Source organism: Oncorhynchus mykiss, chromosome 4 (genome assembly GCF_057628025.1).
Source record: "Oncorhynchus mykiss isolate SJ-2025 chromosome 4, ASM5762802v1, whole genome shotgun sequence".
NCBI classification, from domain to species: Eukaryota; Metazoa; Chordata; class Actinopteri; order Salmoniformes; family Salmonidae; genus Oncorhynchus; species Oncorhynchus mykiss.
The window spans coordinates 27,317,236-27,340,000 of record NC_143025.1 but is presented as its reverse complement, the minus strand read 5'-3'; the positions used below and the strand labels follow the sequence as shown (position 1 = coordinate 27,340,000).

The window sequence follows — 22,765 nt, the reverse complement described above, 5'->3', positions numbered from 1 at the left end:
ATAATGACAAAGTGAAAACATATTGTTTTTTTGTCTAAATGTATTGAAAAGGAAATAGAGAAAAATCTAAAGTATTCACACCACTGAGTCAATACTTTCTAGAATCACCTTTTGCAGCGATTACAGCTGTGAGTCTCTAAGAGCTATCTACACCTGGATTGTGCAACATTTTTATTTATTTATTTATTTATTTTACCTTTATTTAACCAGGTAGGCAAGTTGAGAACAAGTTCTCATTTACAATTGCGACCTGGCCAAGATAAAGCAAAGCAGTTCGACAGATACAACAACACAGAGTTACACATGGAGTAAAACAAACATACAGTCAATAATAAAGTATAAACAAGTCTATATACAATGTGAGCAAATGAGGTGAGAAGGGAGGTAAAGGCAAAAAAAGGCCTTGGTGGCAAGGTAAATACAATATAGAAAGTAAAACACTGGAATGGTAGTTTTGCAATGGAAGAATGTGCAAAGTAGAAATAAAAATAATGGGGTGCAAAGGAGCAAAATAAATAAATTAATTAAATACAGTTGGGAAAGAGGTAGTTGATAGGGCTAAATTATATGTGGGCTATGTACAGGTGCAGTAATCTGTGAGCTGCTCTGACAGTTGGTGCTTAAAGCTAGTGAGGGAGATAAGTGTTTCCAGTTTCAGAGATTTTTGTAGTTCGTTCCAGTCATTGGCAGCAGAGAACTGGAAAGAGAGGCGGCCAAAGAAAGAATTGGTTTTGGGGGTGACTAGAGAGATATACCTGCTGGAGCGTGTGCTACAGGTGGGAGATGCTATGGTGACCAGCGAGCTGAGATAAGGGGGGACTTTACCTAGCAGGGTCTTGTAGATGACATGGAGCCAGTGGGTTTGGCGGCGAGTATGAAGCGAGGGCCAGCCAACGAGAGCGTACAGGTCGCAATGGTGGGTAGTGTATGGGGCTTTGGTGACAAAACGGATTGCACTGTGATAGACTGCATCCAGTTTGTTGAGTAGGGTATTGGAGGCTATTTTGTAAATTACATCGCCAAAGTCGAGGATTGGTAGGATGGTCAGTTTTACAAGGGTATGTTTGGCAGCATGAGTGAAGGATGCTTTGTTGCGAAATAGGAAGCCAATTCTAGATTTAACTTTGGATTGGAGATGTTTGATATGGGTCTGGAAGGAGAGTTTACAGTCTAACCAGACACCTAAGTATTTGTAGTTGTCCACGTATTCTAAGTCAGAGCCGTCCAGAGTAGTGATGTTGGACAGGCGGGTAGGTGCAGGTAGTGATCGGTTGAAGAGCATGCATTTAGTTTTACTTGTATTTAAGAGCAGTTGGAGGCCACGGAAGGAGAGTTGTATGGCATTGAAGCTTGCCTGGAGGGTTGTTAACACAGTGTCCAAAGAAGGGCCGGAAGTATACAGAATGGTGTCGTCTGCGTAGAGGTGGATCAGAGACTCACCAGCAGCAAGAGCGACCTCATTGATGTATACAGAGAAGAGAGTCGGTCCAAGAATTGAACCCTGTGGCACCCCCATAGAGACTGCCAGAGGTCCGGACAACAGACCCTCAGATTTGACACACTGAACTCTATCAGAGAAGTAGTTGGTGAACCAGGCGAGGCAATCATTTGAGAAACCAAGGCTGTTGAGTCTGCCGATGAGGATGTGGTGATTGACAGAGTCGAAAGCCTTGGCCAGATCAATGAATACGGCTGCACAGTAATGTTTCTTATCGATGGCGGTTAAGATATCGTTTAGGACCTTGAGCGTGGCTGAGGTGCACCCATGACCAGCTCTGAAACCAGATTGCATAGCAGAGAAGGTATGGTGAGATTCAAAATGGTCGGTAATCTGTTTGTTGACTTGGCTTTCGAAGACCTTAGAAAGGCATGGTAGGATAGATATAGGTCTGTAGCAGTTTGGGTCAAGAGTGTCCCCCCCTTTGAAGAGGGGGATGACCGCAGCTGCTTTCCAATCTTTGGGAATCTCAGACGACACGAAAGAGAGGTTGAACAGGCTAGTAATAGGGGTGGCAACAATTTCGGCAGATAATTTTAGAAAGAAAGGGTCCAGATTGTCTAGCCCGGCTGATTTGTAGGGGTCCAGATTTTGCAGCTCTTTCAGAACATCAGCTGAATGGATTTGGGAGAAGGAGAAATGGGGAAGGCTTGGGCGAGTTGCTGTTGGGGGTGCAGTGCTGTTGACAGGGGTAGGAGTAGCCAGGTGGAAAGCATGGCCAGCAGTAGAAAAATGCTTATTGAAATTTTCAATTATGGTGGATTTATCAGTGGTGACAGTGTTTCCTATCTTCAGTGCACTGGGCAGCTGGGAGGAGGTGTTCTTATTCTCCATGGACTTTACAGTGTCCCAGAACTTTTTTGAGTTAGTGTTGCAAGAAGCAAATTTCTGCTTGAAAAAGCTAGCCTTGGCTTTTCTAACTGCCTGTGTATAATGGTTTCTAGCTTCCCTGAACAGCTGCATATCACGGGGGCTGTTCGATGCTAATGCAGAACGCCATAGGATGTTTTTGTGTTGATTAAGGGCAGTCAGGTCTGGGGAGAACCAAGGGCTATATCTGTTCCTGGTTCTAAATTTCTTGAATGGGGCATGTTTATTTAAGATGGTTAGGAAGGCATTTAAAAAAAATATCCAGGCATCCTCTACTGACGGGATGAGGTCAATATCCTTCCAGGATACCCCGGCCAGGTCGATTAGAAAGGCCTGCTCGCTGAAGTGTTTCAGGGAGCGTTTTACAGTGATGACAGGAGGTCGTTTGACCGCTGACCCATTACGGATGCAGGCAATGAGGCAGTGATCGCTGAGATCTTGGTTGAAGACAGCAGAGGTGTATTTAGAGGGGAAGTTGGTTAGGATGATATCTATGAGGGTGCCCGTGTTTAAGGCTTTGGGGAGGTACCTGGTAGGTTCATTGATAATTTGTGTGAGATTGAGGGCATCAAGTTTAGATTGTAGGATGGCTGGGGTGTTAAGCATGTTCCAGTTTAGGTCGCCTAGCAGCACGAGCTCTGAAGATAGATGGGGGGCAATCAGTTCACATATGGTGTCCAGAGCACAGCTGGGGGCAGAGGGTGGTCTATAGCAGGCGGCAACGGTGAGAGACTTGTTTTTAGAAAGGTGGATTTTTAAAAGTAGAAGTTCAAATTGTTTGGGTACAGACCTGGATAGTAGGACAGAACTCTGCAGGCTATCTTTGCAGTAAATTGCAACACCGCCCCCTTTGGCAGTTCTATCTTGTCTGAAAATGTTGTAGTTTGGAATTAAAATGTCTGAATTTTTGGTGGTCTTCCTAAGCCATGATTCAGACACAGCTAGAACATCCGGGTTGGCAGAGTGTGCTAAAGCAGTGAATAGAACAAACTTAGGGAGGAGGCTTCTAATGTTAACATGCATGAAACCAAGGCTATTACGGTTACAGAAGTCGTCAAAAGAGAGCGCCTGGGGAATAGGAGTGGAGCTAGGCACTGCAGGGCCTGGATTCACCTCTACATCGCCAGAGGAACATAGGAGTAGTAGAATAAGGGTGCGACTAAAAGCAATAAGAATTGGTCGTCTAGAACGTCTGGAACAGAGAGTAAAAGGAGGTTTCTGGGGGCGATAAAATAGCATCAAGGTATAATGTACAGACAAAGGTAAGGTAGGATGTGAATACAGTGGAGGTAAACCTAGGTATTGAGTGATGAAGAGAGAGATATTGTCTCTAGAAACATCATTGAAACCAGGAGATGTCATTGCATGTGTGGGTGGTGGAACTAATAGGTTGGATAAGGTATAGTGAGCAGGACTAGAGGCTCTACAGTGAAATAAGCCAATAAACACTAACCAGAACAGCAATGGACAAGACATATTGACATTAAGGAGAGGCATGCTTAGTCGAGTGATCAAAAGGGTCCAGTGAGTGGAGAGGTTGGTTTAGGGTCACAGCGATTTAGACAGCTAGCCAAGCCAACCGGTAGCAAGCTAGCATAGGATGGAGTCTGTTGTTAGCCACCTCTTGCGTTCGGTCAGTAGATTAGTGGGGTTCCGTGTGGTAGAGGGGATTAATCCAAATCACACAACAACAAAAATAAGAACAATAGATATAGTTATAGAGGCCCGAGAAGAAAACATAATAATTCAAATAAATAAATTGTCCGATTGTCTATTCAGATAGCAGCCGGAAAGACAGCTAACGGTTAGCGGGCCGCAGATGGGCGTTCCGGTAACGTCGCGACAGAGGAGCCAGCCGGATCTCCTTCAGGTAGATAACGTCGGCAGTCCGGTTGTGAAGGCCCGGTGGGGTTCCGCGTAGGCAGTGAAACGGGTCCGGATAGGTGACTGCAGCCCAGGAGTGAATGATGGAACTCAGGCGTGATTGACGGAGCTGGCTAGCACCGGAACAATCGATGTTTGCTCCGGAATCGACGAAAGCCGACTGTCACACGGATAGCAGCTAGCTAGCTGTGAGATCCGGGTATGAATGTCCAGAGAGCAGTTGAAATCCAGGGACATGGAGAGAAAAAAATTTGCCGATTTGTTATTTTCTAAATTCTTCAAGCTCTGTCAAATTGGTTGTTGACCATTGCTAGACAACAATTTTCAGGTCTTGTCATAGATTTTCAAGTAGATTTAAGTCAAAACTGTAACTGGACTGCTCGGGAACATTCACTGTCTTCTTGGTAAGCAATTCCAGTGTAGATTTGGCCTTGTGTTTTAGGTTATCGTCTTGCTGAAAAGTGAATTAATCTCCCAGTGTCTGGTGGAAAGCAGACTGAACCAGGTTTTCCTCTAGGATTTTGCCTGTGCTTAGCTCCATTCCATTTATTTTTTATCCTTTAAAACTCCTGTCTTTAATGTTTATAAGCCTACTCATAACATGATACAGCCACCAATATGCTTGAAAAAATGAAGAGAGGTACTCACTTTGTATTCAGGACAAAAAGTGAATTGCGTTGCAATTTTTTTTGCAGTAGTGCTTAAGTGCCTTGTTTTTTCTGTACAGGCGTCTTTTCCCTCTGTCATTTGGGTTAGAAGTGTGGAATAGCTGCAATGTTGTTGATCCTTCCTCAGTTTACTTCTATCACAGCCATTAAACGCTATAACTGTTTTAAGGTAACCATTGGCCACATGGTGAAATCCCTGAGCGGATTCCTTCACCTCTCTGGCAACTGAGTTAGGAAGGACGCCTGTGTCTTTGTAGTGACTGGGTGTATTGATACACCATCCAAAGTGGAGTAAATAACTTCACCATTCTCAAAGAGGTATTTAATGTCTGCTTTTTGTATTTTTACCCATCTACCAATAGTGCATTGGAAAACCACCCTGGTCTTTGTGTTCGAATCTGTGTTTGAAATTCAATGCTCGACTGAGGGACCTTACAGATAATTGTGTGTGTGGGGTACAGAGAGGATGTAGTCACTCAAAAATCACGGTGAAAAATATTATTGCACACAGAGTGATTCCATGCGACTTATTATGTGACTTGTTAAGCCACATTTTACTCCTGAACTTATTCAGGCTTGGCATAACAAGGGGTGAAAACCTATTGACTCAAGACATTTCAACGTTTCATTTTTATTACATTTTCAAAATGTTGAAAAACATAATTCCACTCTGACATGATGGGGTATTGTGTGTAGTGACACAAACATCTGAATTTAATCAATTAAAATTCAGGCTGTAACACAACTAAATGTGGGAAAAGTCAAGGGGTGTGAATACTTTCTGAAAACACTGTACATGGAACCAAAAAGGTTCTACCTGGAACCAAAACGGGTTCTTCAAAGGGCTCTCCTATGGGGACAGCTGAAGAAACCTATTAGGTTCTAAAAATCACTTTTTTCTGAGTGTATACACTGAAAAAAATGTAGCTTCTTAAAACGGTTCTTCCTAAGCTCTTAAGGTTCCTTGGAGAACTCTTGCCCAATAAATAACTTTTGAGTAAAGTGTGGGGTTCTTGATGTGGCATCTGAGGTTCTCCAGAATTCTAAAAGGATTTTGCAATGTATGGAAGCCTGCAGATGTGTCCCTTTCATAGCACACAGCAAATTGGCCAGTGTTAACTAACTGGTGTTGATTTTTCAGTTTAACATTTCTAGTGTTGATACAAAAGTTAAATTAACACTGTAAAGAGTTAAATTACCCCTCAGTGGTGTAAAATAACCCCAGTGTTGGTGTTAATAACCAGAGATGAACCAAAACCACAATCATCAATATCATATTTCCCAGCATGCTCTATTGCAGGTTGATTTTTTGAATTGTTTGTATCTACAGAACACACCTACTCATTCAAGGGTTTTTCTTTATTTTTGCTATTTTCTAAATTGTAGAATAATAGTGAAGACATCAAACTATGAAATAACACACATGGAATCATGTAGTAACCAAACAAGTGTTAAACAAATCAAAATATATTTCATACTTGAGATTCTTCAAAGTAGCCACTCTTTGCCTTGATGACAGCTTTGCACACACTTGACCTTCACTCAACCAGCTTTAACCAGCTTCAAATTCACTTGAAAGGCACCTTGGTAAATATGCAAATACGGCTTAAAACCATACAGCGGGGCTATTCAATTACAGTCCTGGAGGTTAGAAACATTTCTAAAATGGTTCCCCTATGGCATTGCCAAAATGTTTATTTATGATTCACACCTGAAGAGCAATGCAAGGAGCAGGCCCCTATAGCAGACATAGAATCAAAACTTTTGACACTTTACTGTAATTCAGCAACACTTCAATTTGGTGTAAAAAATATGAATAATAATGTGGAGGGCAGTCCTTTAGACATTTCACATTTGAGTCATTTAGCAGGCAGTCTTATACAGAGTGCCTTACAGTAGTGAATGCATACATTTTTTTAGTGACCTCCCTTGGGAAGCAAACCAGTAACCCTGGCGTTGCAAGCGCCATGCTCTACCAACTGAGCCACACTGGAGCTTAGCCCAGTTGAGTGTGTTTGTGTGTGTTCCACGTGTCATTAGAGCGTGCTAATCTAGTGCTCCCTGTTCAGTTTGGTGGAGTTAATGTGCTCACATAATGCCAGCCCCCCCCAGCCCTATATACACACACACACACACACACACACACACACACACACACACACACACACACACACACACACACACACACTGACCCCCACATGCACCCACATTGTCAATGCAAATTTAGCTTTACTAACAAACACACCAACACACACATACTAAACCCCTTTCTATCACACACACTCTCGCTAACACACCTGCATCCTGAAGGTGCGAGTAAAAATGACTCCCATTCACATAGATACATTCACACGCATGCGCACACACACACACACACACACACACACACACACACACACACACACACACACACACACACACACACACACACACACACACACACAGGGCAGGCAAGCACCACTGTTGTTTTGTTTGCTCTAAGGTTGAGGTTGTAAGCAAACAGATGAACCAGCCCAGAGATCAGATGAGTAAAGAACATCTCTGCCTGAAGACATTTTCTATTTATATTTATGGACAACCAGATGAGCAATGACATACATACACTAAACATACAGCACAACATAAGGCTCCGTGTGTGTGAGGGTGTACGCATGTAGATATTCTATGCGTGTAGATATTCTGTGTGTATGTGTGTGTGTGTGTGTGTGTGTGTTTGTGTGTGTGTGTGTGTGTGTGTGTGTGGAGTCACAGTCTCATGTGTCTCATATGAAAGGTCAGGCATGAGGGTCAGTAATACTGTAGAGAGAGAGAGAGAGAGTTGCCCTGAGCAGAGCAGTGACATCCCCCTGACAGACAGGCCATTCACCATCTGAATCAGACCCAACATCATGCCCTCTCACTTGGCCTCCCTCCCTACTCCAGCCCCAGGCTTTGGTTGACTGGAGGTCCTCTACAGCAGCATACAGAGAGTCCCTCCCCCACAACCACAATCTCTGCCCTGGCTACCCTGGCTGGAAATCTCTCCCCTAGAGGGGGCTAGGGCCTGGGGAGAGGGGGGAGAGGTAGAGGAGGGAGAGAGGGGTGAGGAAGGAGATGAGGGAAAGGAAGAAAAATAAGAAGAAATGGGTGAAGAGAGGGGTGAGGAAGTGTTTGTCTCCCCTCTGAGTACTGCAGTCTGTCCCTGGCATTGGGGACAATAGAGGAAATAGACCTGTCCAACTGGGGAAGCCACAGCCAATAGCAGGACGAGACAGTGTGGACACAGGAAGTGTCTACAGTCTAGAGGATATGATGACTCATCAGAGAGAGGCTGACAACACAGAGTACAGCGCCCTTCTAGCCAGCCCTCTGATGCTACACTGACACCTACAGGATGGGAGGGGAACAGCAACACTGGGCAATTGCTAACCACACTCCTCTGTTGTGTGTGTGTGAGCGGCTGTGGTCTATGCGGTGTGTGTGAGTGGAGGTTTGTGTGTGAGCGAGGGTGAGAGCTTCTAAGAGATGAGATGGTTGTTTGTGCCACCCGTTGTGTGAGTGGATTCCTATGGGAGATGTGTGTGTTCCTGCTGGAGAGATGTGTGTTGGTGTGGGGGATTTGTGTGTCTCTGCGGTGCGCGTGTATGTTCCTGCCATGAGTGTGTGTGTCCCAGATTGGTTTTCGGCAGAGAGGGCAGTGTATCTGTCCTGATGTAGCCAGGCTAGGGTGCAGCAGGCAGGGCCAGCAGAAGGTGTGACCGCATGGTAGTATGGAGGGAGGGTGGAGACAACTGTCAAACTCACTGAAACACACAGGACACACCTCCTCTTCCTCCTCATCTTCTTCCTCCTCTTCTTCCTCTTCCTCCTTCTCTACCTCTTCCTCTCTCTGACATAGAATTTTGGCTTTGCTGTGTGATATCATTCCTGTCACCTTGGGCTGATCTGAGGTCAGATTTCAGAGCCTCTCTGTGTCTCCGCAGGTCAGTCTCTGTCTTAAGGTCACTGACCAAGGATGAGTGTGTCACGCTGTCTCAGGTTTCCCGCCCGTGGCTTGTGTGCGCCGTGTCCTGTTAACGTGTAGCGTGTTGTCTGTCTGTCAGCAGGGCTGGTGTGTCCTGGCTATGTCAGACAGAGGACATTAAGATCAGTGTCACAGAAACACACACACTTCGATGCACGCACACACACACACACACACACACACACACACACACACACACATAGACGTACGCATGCACGCACGCACGCACGCACAGACACACACACAAATGAGTAAACGCACACACACATAGACGTATGCATGCACGCACAGACACAAACACGACAAACGCGTTCAAAGACGTATGCACACACATCAAATGTCAGTCTCAGTTTTCCCTTCAGACGCACATTACACACACACACACACACACACACACACACACACACACACACACAGAAGTTCACTAGGACAAAAGAGAAGAAATACACACCGAACCCAACGCCAGCCCAAACCAATGATCCTCCTCAGATTCACTGAAGATTTCCACTGGGTAACCCTCCAGGGAGAGTTAAGTACACATGCGCGTACAATCACACACTTTCTGCAGTACTCAGTGGTTTGTGTCTGTGTGTGTGGTCAGAGGCTTGGGATTGACCAGTAGGGTGTGAGATTCAACACTCAGCTTCAACTCCTAAAAACAGCCACTTCACTCATCCACCATGACCAAGACTCTCAGTGCTTTAAACACACATCACAACACACGTCATAAATTACACACAAAGCAATTATAATGACTGAATGACCAAAAAATAACATTAATGACATACAGAAAAGTAATAGAGTGAATTTAAAGTAACATAATGACAAAAAAGAAATGTAATGAATATAATGCAGAAGGTCAGGTAGGGAAGGGACGAAGATACATCTGCCTGCAGACCCTAATTATCCAAACGTAGCATGCATCGGTCAGGAAATCAATTCAAACATTTTGAATTGCTGATTCACTAAAATGTTTTGCTCATGTAAGTTTCTTTCTACTTCCCAAAAATACCTCATATTTTGTGACAGCTGATGTGTCCTCTCTACTTCAGTGTCGAACTAAGCATGTAACTGTTGATAGTTATTTTGCATGCTGAACAACCTCAGGGAATATCAGTAGCCTTGTCAAACTGCTTTGCGCGCTGACCAACGCAGGTCGGTGGCCTGTTCCTGATCTTGCATGGTAAGATTATGCTTTATTAGTTCAGTGACAACCTATGTAATTTGCTGGTTATTGTTATTTATGACTATGTGATGTTGAAAATAGTTTTTTTACCGGAAATTAAAGTAAACTCCCGGAGACAACTAGTTGTCCCCACGTGGCAAAAAACTGGTTCAATCAAAATTCTTAAAACATAATTAAAAAAATATCAAAGTTATGAAATGACATCTGTGCCAAGTGGGTCTCATCTGGCTATTAGCTACAGTTGAAGTCAGAAGTTTACATACACCTTAGCCAAATACATTTAAACTCAGTTTTCACAATTCCTGACATTTAATCCTAGTAAAAAATCCCTGTTTTAGGTCAGTTAGGATCACCACTTTATTTTAAGAATGTGAAATGTCAGAATAATAGTAGAGAGAATGATTTATTTCTGCTTTTATTTCTTTCATAACATTCCCAGTGGGTCATAAGTTTACATACACTCAATTAGTATTTGTAGCGTTGCCTTTAAATTGTTTAACTTGGGTCAAATGTTTCGGATAGACTTCCACAAACCTTCAGTTCTGCCCACAAGTGTTCTATAGGATTGAGGTCAGGGCTTTGTGATGACCACTCCAATACCTTGACTTTGTTGTCCTTGAGCCATTTTGCCACAACTTTGGAAGTATGCTTGGGGTCATTGTTCATTTGGAAGACCCATTTGTGACCAAGCTTTAGCTTCCTGACTGATGTCTTGAGATGTTGCCATCTATTTTGTGACGTGCACCAGTCCCTCCTGAAGCAAAGCACCCCCACAACATGATGCTGCCACCCCCGTGCTTCACGGCTGAGATGGTGTTCTTCGGCTTGCAAGCCTCCCCCTTTATCCTCCAAACATAAATATGGTCATTATGGGCAAACAGTTATATTTTTGTTTCATCAGACCAGAGGACATTTCTCCAAAAAGTACAATCTTTGTCCCCTGTCCTCATGTGCAGTTGCAAACCGTATTCTGGCTATTTTATGGCAGTTTTGGAGCAGTGGCTTCTTCCTTGCCGAGTGGCCTTTCAGGTTATGTCGATATAGGACTTGTTTTACTGTGGATATAGATACTTTTGTATCTGTTTCCTCCAGCATCTTCAAAAGGCCCCTTTGCTGTTGTTCTGGGATTGATTTGCACTTTTCACACTAAAGTACATTCATCTCTAGGAGACAGAACGTGTCTCCTTCCTGAGAGGTATGACGGCTGCGTGGTCCCATGGTGTTTATACTTGCGTACTATTGTTTGTACAGGTGAACGTGGTACCTTCAGGCGTTTGGAAATTGCTCCCAAGGATGAACCAGTCTTGTGGAGGTCTACAAAAAAAATGTTTAGGTCTTGGCTGATTTGTTTTGATTTTCCCATGATGTCAAGCAAAGAGGCACTGAGTTTGAAGGTGGGCCTTGAAATACATCCACAGGTAAACCTCCAATTGACTCAAATTATGCCAATTAGCCTATCAGAAGCTTCTACAGCCATGACATCATTTTATGGAATTTTCCAAGCTGTTTAAAGGCGCAGTCAACTTAATGTATGTAAACTTCTGACCCACTGGAATTGTGATACAATAAATTATAAGTAATCTGTCTGTAAACAATTGTTGGAAAAATTACTTGTGTCATGCACAAAGTAGATGTCCTAACCGACTTGCCACAACTATATTTTTTTAACAAGAAGACAAGACTTCAACTGTACCTACTGAACGGGGCTTACAATCTATTTACAATCTATTTTATTTGGATTGTTCAGGTTCACCATTGGCAAAAGTTTTGGTAGTTTTTAAGTATGCAGGGTAAAGTTGATCATTTCATGGCGAGGACATCAATCATGTTGCGAGGCGCACTTTACTGTGTGTCTTATTTTATTCAGACATTTCTACAGAACAATAAAGCATGTTATGATTGCGCAACAAAGACAAAGGAGGCCCATTTATTAGAAGTAGTTTTTTATTCGTGTTCTGTGTAAACAGGGCCTGGTTAGATGGCTACCTAGGTCAGGTGCACTGTATTTAGGTAGGTTTTGTGATTTTGCCAGTGCATACTTTTACATGTTTTTATGTTTACATAAGTAAAATGCAGGTCAACAGAGAAAAAAATGACAAAACATAGTCTGTTGTGACCTAGGGACTACACTTTAAGTACATTTCTTCAATGGAAAATAAGACATGTTATTAGGAAGGTTACACATGTCTTGTGTTTGTGGTCTGAGTTAAGCTATGTTGTACTGTAATTGTGTGTGCATCAATAACCTCAGTTTGTCTGAAAGCCATCCTAGACTATAACAGACACAATTCCGCACTTGCGCATGTCCTTCATCCAGTAGTCATTCAGAGTTCTCTTCTTACCGACAAACAGTCTGCAGAACCAGCAGCAGCACTTTTTCTTCTCCTTCTCCTTTTTCCTCTTTTCCTCCTCCATCATTGCCCTCCAAACAGAGCTGCTAAGGGGGAGAAACAGCAGGGAGCTATCTTTTTATTTTATTTTTGTAATCTTTTATTACTGAAGCTGCAGATCAGTACAGGACAGGAAAGACACCATCCAAATGTTCTGATACTATCAATCAATCAAATGTATTTATAAAGCCCTTTTTTACATCAGCTGATGTCACAAAGTGCTGTACAGAAACCCAGCCTAAAACCCCAAACAGCAAGCAATGCAGATGTAGAAGCATGGTGGCTAGGAAAAACACCCTAGAAAGGCAGGAACCTAGGAGGAAACCAAGAGAGGAACCAGGCTCTGAGGGGTGGCCAGTCCTCTTCTGGCTGTGCTGGGTGGAGATTATAACAGTACATGGCCAAGATGTTCAAACGTTCATAGATGACCAGCAGGGTCAAATAATAATAATCACAATGGTTGTAGAGGGTGGAACAGGTCAGCACCTCAGGGGTCAATGTCAGTTAGCTTTTCATAGCCGAAAAAGAGAGAGAGAGTTGAAAACAGCAGGTCCGGGACAAGGTAACACGTTCGGTGAACAGGTCAGGGTTCCATAGCCGCAGGCAGAACAGTTGAAACCGGAGCAGCAGCATGACCAGGCGGACTGGGGACAGCAAGGAGTCAACAGGCCAAGTAGTCCTAAGGCATGGTCCCAAGCCTCAGTTCCTCCTGGAGGGGAGGGAGAGAGAATTAGAGGGAGCATACTTAAATTCACACAGGACACAGGATAAGACAGGAGAAATACTCCAGATATAGCAGACCCTAGCCGCCCGACACATAAACTATTGCAGCATAAATACTGGAGGCTGAGACAGGAGGGGTCGGGAAACACCATGGCCACGTCCGACGATACCCCCGGACAGGGCCAAACAGGCAGGATATAACCCCACCCACTTTGCCAAAGCACAGCCCCCACACCACTAGATATCTTCAAACCACCTACTTACTATCCTGTATATTAATGATATACATTGCCTCAGAAAGTATTCATACCCATTGACTTAATCCACATTTATGTTGTGTTACAGCCGTAATTTCAAATGTATTAAATTTAAAAAAAACGTATCCCTCATCAACACACAATACCCCATAATGACAAAGTGAAAACATGTTTTTACAAATTTTTGCTAATTTAAACAACATTATATACAGAAATATCTCATTTACATAAGTATTCACACCCATGAGTCAATACATGTTAGAATCACCTTCGCTGTCATTACAGCTGTGAGTCTTTCTAGGTAAGTCACTAAGAGCTTTGCACATTTGGATTGTACAATATTTGCCAATTATTATTTGAAAAATTCTTCAAGCTCTGTCAAATTGGTTGTTGATCATTGCTAGAAAACCATTTAAGTCTTGCCATAGATTTTCAAGCAGATTTAAGTCAAAACTGTAACACGGTCACTCAGGAACATTCACTGTCTTCTTGGTAAGCAACTCCAGTGTAGATTTGGCCTTGTGTTTTAGGTTATCGTCCTGATGAAAGGTAAATTCCTCTCCCAGTGTCTGGTGTAAAGCAGACTGAACCAGGTTTTCCTCTAGGATTTTGCCTGTGCTTAGCATAATTTGGTTGATATTTTATCCTGAAAAACTCCCCAGTCCTTAACAATTACAAGCATACCCATAACATGACGCAGCCACCACTATTCTTGAAAATATGGGGAGTGGCATTCAGTAATGTGCTGTATTGTACTTGCCCCAGACATAACACTTTGTATTCTGAACACAAAGTGAATTGGTTTGCCACAGTCACAGACAGGCAGGGACCCGATTCCCAGTGCTCTCACCAGCACTGGTTTTGGGCCTAACACCTGCTCAAAGTTGTTGATGACAGCCTTGGCCACCTTGTAGGCATCAATGGACTGCTGAGTGTTAGACAGCCCCTCCTTCTCAGTGACTTGGACCCAGTGAATTGACCACAGAAGATTTTGGGTGTCGTCTACGATAGCAGGTGTCTCCAAATAGACTTCCTCCTGAAAGGCTTGGTGATCTACTTGAGAAAGCAACCATGCTTCACTTTGAAACCAAGTGCTTCAAGCTGTTTTGGCATGATCTTTATCTTCATCGTGGACTTCATCATGGCCTCAATATCTGGGAGGGCCTTTTGGATTGTGGGAGAGCTGCTCAGGTCAAGGACCTCAATGTTATTTTCCTTCACATGGAAGAGAAAGAGAGGCATTGTAATGTTAGCTCCATGTACACCTGTGGTGTCTTTACTACAGTTTAAAGCAGCAGTCCATATGTATTGTAGTGTATATCTTAATAAATATACAGGTATAGTTCTATTAAATAGCAACAAGTCACAAGTAGACCCAGTCATTCTCTCCGGGACCTCCATGATTTCCACTGCTGCGGATAAGTAGGGCGAGGGGATAAGGTTTGCCTCAAGGTCCTGAGCCTTCATCTCATGGTCTTCTCCATCCACTACCTTGTCTCAAAAGGTTGGCTGGTCCTCATTAAAGTCCTGTAGATCACTGCATCACTCCATTTTTGTTTACAAAGCTTTGCTACACAAGCTTCCGACCTACCTCACTTCCTTGTTAAAATAAAACAAATATGAGAAACCAACCCGTTCACAGGGATGATTACCTCTGGAGGTTCTACTAGTATGTACCGATTCTGGTAAATCTACCTTCAGTTTTAATGCCCCACATTTTTGGAATAACCTACCAAACTCCCTACAGCTTGACTCTGGTGCCTCTAGGGCAGTTTAAGACTTTGATGTTGAATGAATTTAATGAGAATTGCAAATGTTCGGAAAGAATGTAAATACTTGTATTTTTGGTTTTTGAAGCTGTAGTGTTGATTCTGTAATGTGTAGTTTATTTTAGTTTTTATTGATCCTTTTGAATTTGTTGTATTGTTGTCCTCAGGGCACCATTGTAAATGTGACCCTGGTCTCAATGGAGTTTCCTGAATAAATCAAAGTTAAATTGTCCACCAGGCTCTCCACCACCTCCCTGACTTCCTGTGAAATCTCCACCTGGATTTGGCTGATGAGCTCCACCTGGAGCATCTCCTCTGATGTGATCTCAGGCTGGCCCACCATGGTTACCTTCAGATGGAAGAGAGGAAGAAGACATTAGTTCATAGTGTTCCTTTGTGAACTAAAGGTGTAATAACAGATAAATAAACAGTCTATGTGGATGGCACAGGAGGTTGGTGGCACCTTAATTGGGGAGGACGGTCTTGTGGTAATGGCTGGAGCGAAATGGGTGGAATGGTATCAAACACGTGGTTTCTATGTGTTTGATGCCATTCCATTTGCTCTGTTCCAGACATTATTATAAGCAGTGCTCCACATAGCAGCCTCCACTGGTGGACGGGAGCAGTGGTGTACTGTCTTTTAGGAAATGGAAAAATATGATTATACCTCTCCTGAGGACTGGTGACATTGGCATTGTGTTACTCTTAGCTCTCTATGAACTCGCTGCTCAATCTCATGGAGTCTATGGCTACCCTTCACCTTCAACATCTGTACACGCAGGAGGAGCCTTTGTTTACAAATACAAAAATTCACAACAAATGTTGTGCCCATTCGACATTGTAATTTGCTTCAGGCTACCACAGCTTTATCTATTAATCTATTCCTCTGTACGACAGGCCATCGTTAGGTCTGGAACCAGGGAAAAGAGAGCTATCAGCCCATTTATTGAAACAGATGGATGTGGTTGGTTACTTTAGGGCACAACATTAATTCAATACTAAAGACGTCCAAAATAGATGCTTATAAACATGAGAGCTACTGTATAATGACAAATGTACCTGCTTATCAATGTACCACTCTACCTAAAATTATCTTTGGATCACCAGGAGACCAGTAAACAACCAGAAAAGCTATTATGGTGGAGAAATTACAAGATTATGTTTATAATGCTGTTATTGCATCAAATGGTTGTTTTATGCAACAGAATAAGGGGTTGTTAGAATGCTCATCTGTGTGTGTTCTATTGAAGATGGGCCTCTGGAAGATTTACGATGTCTTTGGGTGATACCGCATTCCAGAGCATGAGTTAATGTTTCTGTTCTATAAGGTACCAGGGAGAGATGACCCCAGGGCCAGACCTTGGTCTCTACACAATGAGATACTGTTTGTTGTGATCTTTCATACTAGTCATAACCTTGTGACCCATTCATTACATCTGTTGTTTGTCATGTAGACTGAAGGGGGTGTATCTTGGCTATAAAATACCTTTGTACTTTTGTCTCAGGGCTCTCAATGAATCATCTGATAGTGACTCGTCGAACAACCATCATTAACGCAGAGCACTCAATCAATTCACTTCATATGTGTATGTTGTATTGACCTGCTCCCTTATTAATAAGTTTTTTTTAAATTGTTTAAGCATAACTGTGACTTGTGTGATAAGTTTGTCTCTCCTCATTTGATAGTAAAGAAATTAACCACCACACTTTCTGTACCGACAACTGGACAAAAAAAAACAGATAGAAAGCTGAAATAAGAGCTATATAATCGACCAATGCAAACAACACCAGGGGTGGGAAATAGCAGTCTGAATGCAAAATGCATTTTGAACACAAAATAGCCATTCCAATTTTTTATGCAATGACATGTGTGATATTGTGATGTCACCGTTAGATGGCACTTGTTGACAAGAATAACCACTCTGTATTCTATGCATTCTAAAACAGAAGGGTCTTCATGCCACAGGCTTGAAGCATCATAGTCGAGTGGCTAAGCTGCCAAATTTGACATTTTTTTTTACTTTGTGATAAAAGCACCAATTTGGTACAAAGGTAGATTTCTGTATCCTGAAAAGATTTACATATGGAGTCACCTCAGATTTGGCCCCTTGGGAGGCATTTTTAAAAATGGCCCCCGACAAACACTATTTTACAATTCAGAAGAACTGCTTTCAGGTAAAGACACCAAATGAGTTGCAGTAGAGCTAGATTTAGTTTTCTAGATAAACTTACCAAATTTGGCACAGTTAGATTTATTTATGATAGGGGGCCAACACAGATTTTGAAAAGGAGCCAACACAGATTTGGCCCCTGGGGACAATGGCAGCCATCTTTGAAAATGACCATCTGTTTGTGACTGGACCTATATACTGTGTGTAACTGTTAAACCGTTTGGTTTAAAGGATATCCAGGCCAAGAAGTATAGGTCATGACTTTTAAAAGTCAAAGAAGTGTAGGCCATTACTTTTTGTAGATAATTGTAGATTAAAGGTTTGTAAAATAGTGGTATAGTCTGCAGCTATTTAGCAAGATGGCTGCCATGGCTCACAGGGGCCAAATCTGTGTTGACTCCATATCTAACTCCTTTCAGGGTACATAAAACTACCTCGGTGCCAAATTTGGTGTGTTTATCTCAAAAATGTCCTTCAGAACAGTAACATTGTATTTACCGACAGTGGTCACTTTGTAAGATGGCTGCCACGGCCCCCAGGGTCCAACTGTATGGTGGCTCAATATCTAAATGTTTTCAGGCTACATATACAGTGCCTTGCGAAAGTATTCGGCCCCCTTGAACTTTGCGACCTTTTGCCACATTTCAGGCTTCAAACATAAAGATATAAAAATGTATTTTTTTGTGAAGAATCAACAACAAGTGGGACACAATCATGAAGTGGAACGACATTTATTGGATATTTCAAACTTTTTTAACAAATCAAAAACTGAAAAATTGGGCGTGCAAAATTATTCAGCCCCCTTAAGTTAATACTTTGTAGCGCCACCTTTTGCTGCGATTACACTGGTAAGTCGCTTGGGGTATGTCTCTATCAGTTTTGCACATCGAGAGACTGAAATGTTTTCCCATTCCTCCTTGCAAAACAGCTCGAGCTCAGTGAGGTTGGATGGAGAGCATTTGTGAACAGCAGTTTTCAGTTCTTTCCACAGATTCTCGATTGGATTCAGGTCTGGACTTTGACTTGGCCATTCTAACACCTGGATATGTTTATTTTTGAACCATTCCATTGTAGATTTTGCTTTATGTTTTGGATCGTTGTCTTGTTGGAAGACAAATCTCCGTCCCAGTCTCAGGTCTTTTGCAGACTCCATCAGGTTTTCTTCCAGAATGGTCCTGTATTTGGCCCCCTCCATCTTCCCATCAATTTTAACCATCTTCCCTGTCCCTGCTGAAGAAAAGCAGGCCCAAACCATGATGCTGCCACCACCATGTTTGACAGTGGGGATGGTGTGTTCAGGGTGATGAGCTGTGTTGCTTTTACACCAAACATAACGTTTTGCATTGTTGCCAAAAAGTTCAATTTTGGTTTCATCTGACCAGAACACCTTCTTCCACATGTTTGGTGTGTCTCCCAGGTGGCTTGTGGCAAACTTTAAACGACACTTTTTATGGATATCTTTAAGAAATGGCTTTCTTCGTGCCACTCTTCCATAAAGGCCAGATTTGTGCAATATACGACTGATTGTTGTCCTATGGACAGAGTCTCCCACCTCAGCTGTAGATCTCTGCAGTTCATCCAGAGTGATCATGGGCCTCTTGGCTGCATCTCTGATCAGTCTTCTCCTTGTATGAGCTGAAAGTTTAGAGGGACGGCCAGGTCTTGGTAGATTTGCAGTGGTCTGATACTCCTTCCATTTCAATATTATCGCTTGCACAGTGCTCCTTGGGATGTTTAAAGCTTGGGAAATATTTTTGTATCCAAATCCGGCTTTAAACTTCTTCACAACAGTATCTCGGACCTGCCTGGTGTGTTCCTTGTTCTTCATGATGCTCTCTGCGCTTTTAACGGACCTCTGAGACTATCACAGTGCAGGTGCATTTATACGGAGACTTGATTACACACAGGTGGATTGTATTTATCATCATTAGTCATTTAGGTCAACATTGGATCATTCAGAGATCCTCACTGAACTTCTGGAGAGAGTTTGCTGCACTGAAAGTAAAGGGGCTGAATAATTTTGCACGCCCAATTTTTCAGTTTTTGATTTGTTAAAAAAGTTTGAAATATCCAATAAATGTTGTTCCACTTCATGATTATGTCCCACTTGTTGTTGATTCTTCACAAAAAAATACAGTTTTATATCTTTATGTTTGAAGCCTGAAATGTGGCAAAAGGTCGCAAAAGTTCAAGGGGGCCGAATACTTTCGCAAGGCACTGTATCTACCTCAGTGTCAAATTTGGTGTGATTGTCTCGAAAAAGTCAATCTGAACAGATAACTAGCACTACCGTCGGCAGCCATGGCTTCCAGGGGCCAAATCTGCGGTGGCTCCATATCTAAATCTTTCCAGGGTCCATTATTCTAACTATGTGACAAATATGGTGCTTTTATCTCAAAGCAGTCCTTCTGAATTGTAGAATAGTGTTACAGTCTGTTACAGTCTGGGGCCATCCCCCTGGGTTGGCTCCATATCTAAATCTCTGTCAAATTTGGTGCTTTTATCAAAAAAGTTAACAGTTTATCAGCTTAACTGCCCACTATCACAGGATATCCTGAGTTACACAAATAAAGTCCTGCAAATGTGACATGTTATTAATAAATGCAAGTATCCCAATAAATGCAAGTATCCCAAAATAAAGATTAAAACACCCTTCATTAGTGAAAAGAACAAAATAAATCTAAATAAAACCAAGGTAACATTTACAATCTCTTGGTAAAAGAATGGATTACTCAAGAGTATTTGGCCACTTTAGATTTTATTCATTTACAATAATTTACATCAGGGACGGGAAACTGGTGGCCCACAGGCCGTGAATAAAAAATAATAATACATTAAAAAAGTATATATATATTTCACTTAGGGCCCTCAAAAGGCTGGGGTTTGGCATAGCCGCTGTAAGTACCGGTGCTGAAGGTGCTGCAGCACCCCCTAAGAATCCCCCTAAGAATTTGTTTTGCAATAAAACACTATTGAACTATTTTTCTGTTGCATTATTTATATACATTATAATACGATTGGGGTAGGTGAGAGAAACAAACATGGGATATTTATAAATGGGGCCCATTCTGCATGGAGAGCTCGCAGTGCACTCATGATACGCTCTTCTCTATTTAGTTGTGGGGGTTTGGAGTTGGACATATGCTCTGCTGTACAATAGACAGTTTTGCTTGAGTTAAGTCGGGTCTCCTCGCCCTCTCCGTCCCTCTCCCTTTTCTCTTCTCTCCCACTTGTGGTGGATATCAAGTGACATGGTATTTTGGTATTTTATTAGGATCCCCATTAGCTGTTGCAAAAGCAGCAGCTACTCTTTCTGGGGTCCACACAAAACATGAAACATGACATAATACAGAACATTAATGGACAAGAACAGCTCAAGAACAGAACTATATACATATATATATTTTTACACAAGGCACACGCACACAAAATATCTAGTTCAAATTGAGGGGAGGCGTTGCCAGGTGTTGCTTTATCAGAATTTTTTAACCATGTTCACAGTTCACTTGAGCAATATGAGATGGAACGGAGTTCCATACAATAATGGCTCTGTACGCTTTCTGGAATTTGTTCATGGGGACTGGGAAAATAATAGAATACTGTATGCTTTCTTGAAATTGTTTTTGTGGACTGTGAAAAAGACCCACCTCAGAGCTGTGTGTAAATTGACTATGCAAATAATTTGGAATTTTCAACACATTAATGTTTCTTATAAAAAGAAGAAGTGGTGCAGTCTGTCTCTGCACAACTCTTAACCAAGAGAGACTAGCAAGCATAGTACTATCAGCCCTCTGATTACAATGAAGAGCAAGACGTGCCGCTCTCTTCTGAGCCAGCTGCAGCTTAACTAGGTCTTTCCTTGCAGCACTCGACCACACGACTGGACAATAATCAAGATAAGACAAATCTAGAGCCTGCAGGACTTGCTTTTTGGAGTGTGGTGTCAAAAATCTCTTTATTACGGACAGACCTCTCTCCATCGTTACAACCATTGAATCTATGTTTTGATCATGACAGTTTACAATTTAAGGTAAAGCCAAGTAATTTAGTCTCATCAACTTGATCAACAGCCACACCATTCATTACCAGATTCAGCCGAGGTCTAGAACTTACAGTAGGGAATGCAAATGCAAATACAATGCTCTTAGTTTTAGAGATGTTCAGGACCAGTTTATTACTGGCCACCCATTCCAAAACAGACTGCAACTCTTTGAGGGATAGCCCCCTTTTTATAACATTTTAGCCTAAAATGACATACCCAAATCTAATTGCCTGTAGCTCAGGCCCTGAAGCAAGGATATGCATATTTTTGGTACCATTTGAAAGGAAACACTTTGAAGTTAGTGTAAATGTGAATTGAATGTAGGATAATATAACACAATAGACATATAAAAAAATCAAAAAGAAAAAAAACGTTATTTTTTCCCCCTAACACCACCTTTGAAATGCAACAGAAAGGTCCCACCATCACTCTTCTTTGGAATTCTGATGGTGTCCACAAGATGGCAGCAGTGTATGTGCAAAGTTTCAGATAGATAACTTGAAGTATGAGCAAACTACATGACAATGAGTGTGAAGTCACCCAGGTACATTTGGGCAAATCGTGAAGGAGACATTTACATTAATATTACATTTTTGTGCAAGAATATAATCAAATCTGTATACTCGGACTTAGATTGAGTTTTTCCAGTATTAGTAGCCATATTATAAGTTCAACATTTGCACAAAAAAAACTGTTTTCATAACTCTCCATATTCTTGTAATTTTTGTCCAAAACGAAAAGGCTGGCTGTCGCACAAGATTAGCAGCTATATTTTGCAACAGATACGGGGTTTCCGGATACTCCCGTAAAGCCCAGCTCATTGGCTATCTAGCTTTGTTTGACCCCGATTGGTGCATATTTGACAAAGTTACAGTTGACCAAGTGAATCGGCGTGCCATGAAGGCGTCGCTCTCTGACCAAATTTGGTGTCCTATAGGATATACTACACCCCTAATGATATAATGAAGTCTGGTTACGTTCTAGGATCTCTGAGGAATACATACGAACGTGATTTGACTGGTTGAAACAAAGTTTAGGGTTAGACTCCTTTCTTTGCAAATTGAACGAGTGGAAATACAACATTGATTGTGCATGCTATATGGACGATTTTAGGATATGAAACAGGATTTTATCTAACAAAACGACACTTCATGTTATTTCTGGGACCCTTTGGATGATAAATCAGAGCAAGATTTCAGAATTTAAGTACACATTTCACCTTCAGAGGTGAATTTATCAAACCTATCGCAGTGAAAAAAGTGTTTTGTTGTTAGGAGCTCTCCTTAAACAATAGCATGGCATTT

At 42.1% G+C, this 22,765-nt stretch overlaps 1 protein-coding gene and 1 long non-coding RNA gene across 2 annotated transcripts; both read right to left on the bottom strand.

The window, feature by feature from the left end:
* Window positions 1–7,752: 7,752 nt before the first annotated feature.
* On the bottom strand, window positions 7,753–9,460 carry LOC149983966 (uncharacterized). The gene is made up of 2 exons (XM_090231660.1): window positions 9,375–9,460; window positions 7,753–9,021 (listed from the first exon to the last, which is right to left on the bottom strand). The coding sequence occupies exon 2, from the start codon at window positions 8,822–8,824 to the stop codon at window positions 7,871–7,873; it is 954 nt and encodes a 317-aa protein (XP_090087786.1). The 5' UTR covers window positions 8,825–9,021; window positions 9,375–9,460; the 3' UTR covers window positions 7,753–7,870.
* Window positions 9,461–12,035: 2,575 nt separating this feature from the next.
* Window positions 12,036–15,604, bottom strand: LOC149983965 (uncharacterized). The gene is made up of 2 exons (XR_016495187.1): window positions 15,526–15,604; window positions 12,036–13,208 (listed from the first exon to the last, which is right to left on the bottom strand). It is a non-coding gene; the product is annotated as an uncharacterized LOC149983965 (long non-coding RNA).
* Between the last annotated feature and the right edge of the window lie 7,161 nt (window positions 15,605–22,765).

What these genes read in the sequence shown, in the direction of transcription:
- LOC149983966 (XM_090231660.1), bottom strand. Translation starts at nt 8,824, where the DNA reads ATGATATCACACAGCAAAGCCAAAATTCTATGTCAGAGAGAGGAAGAG.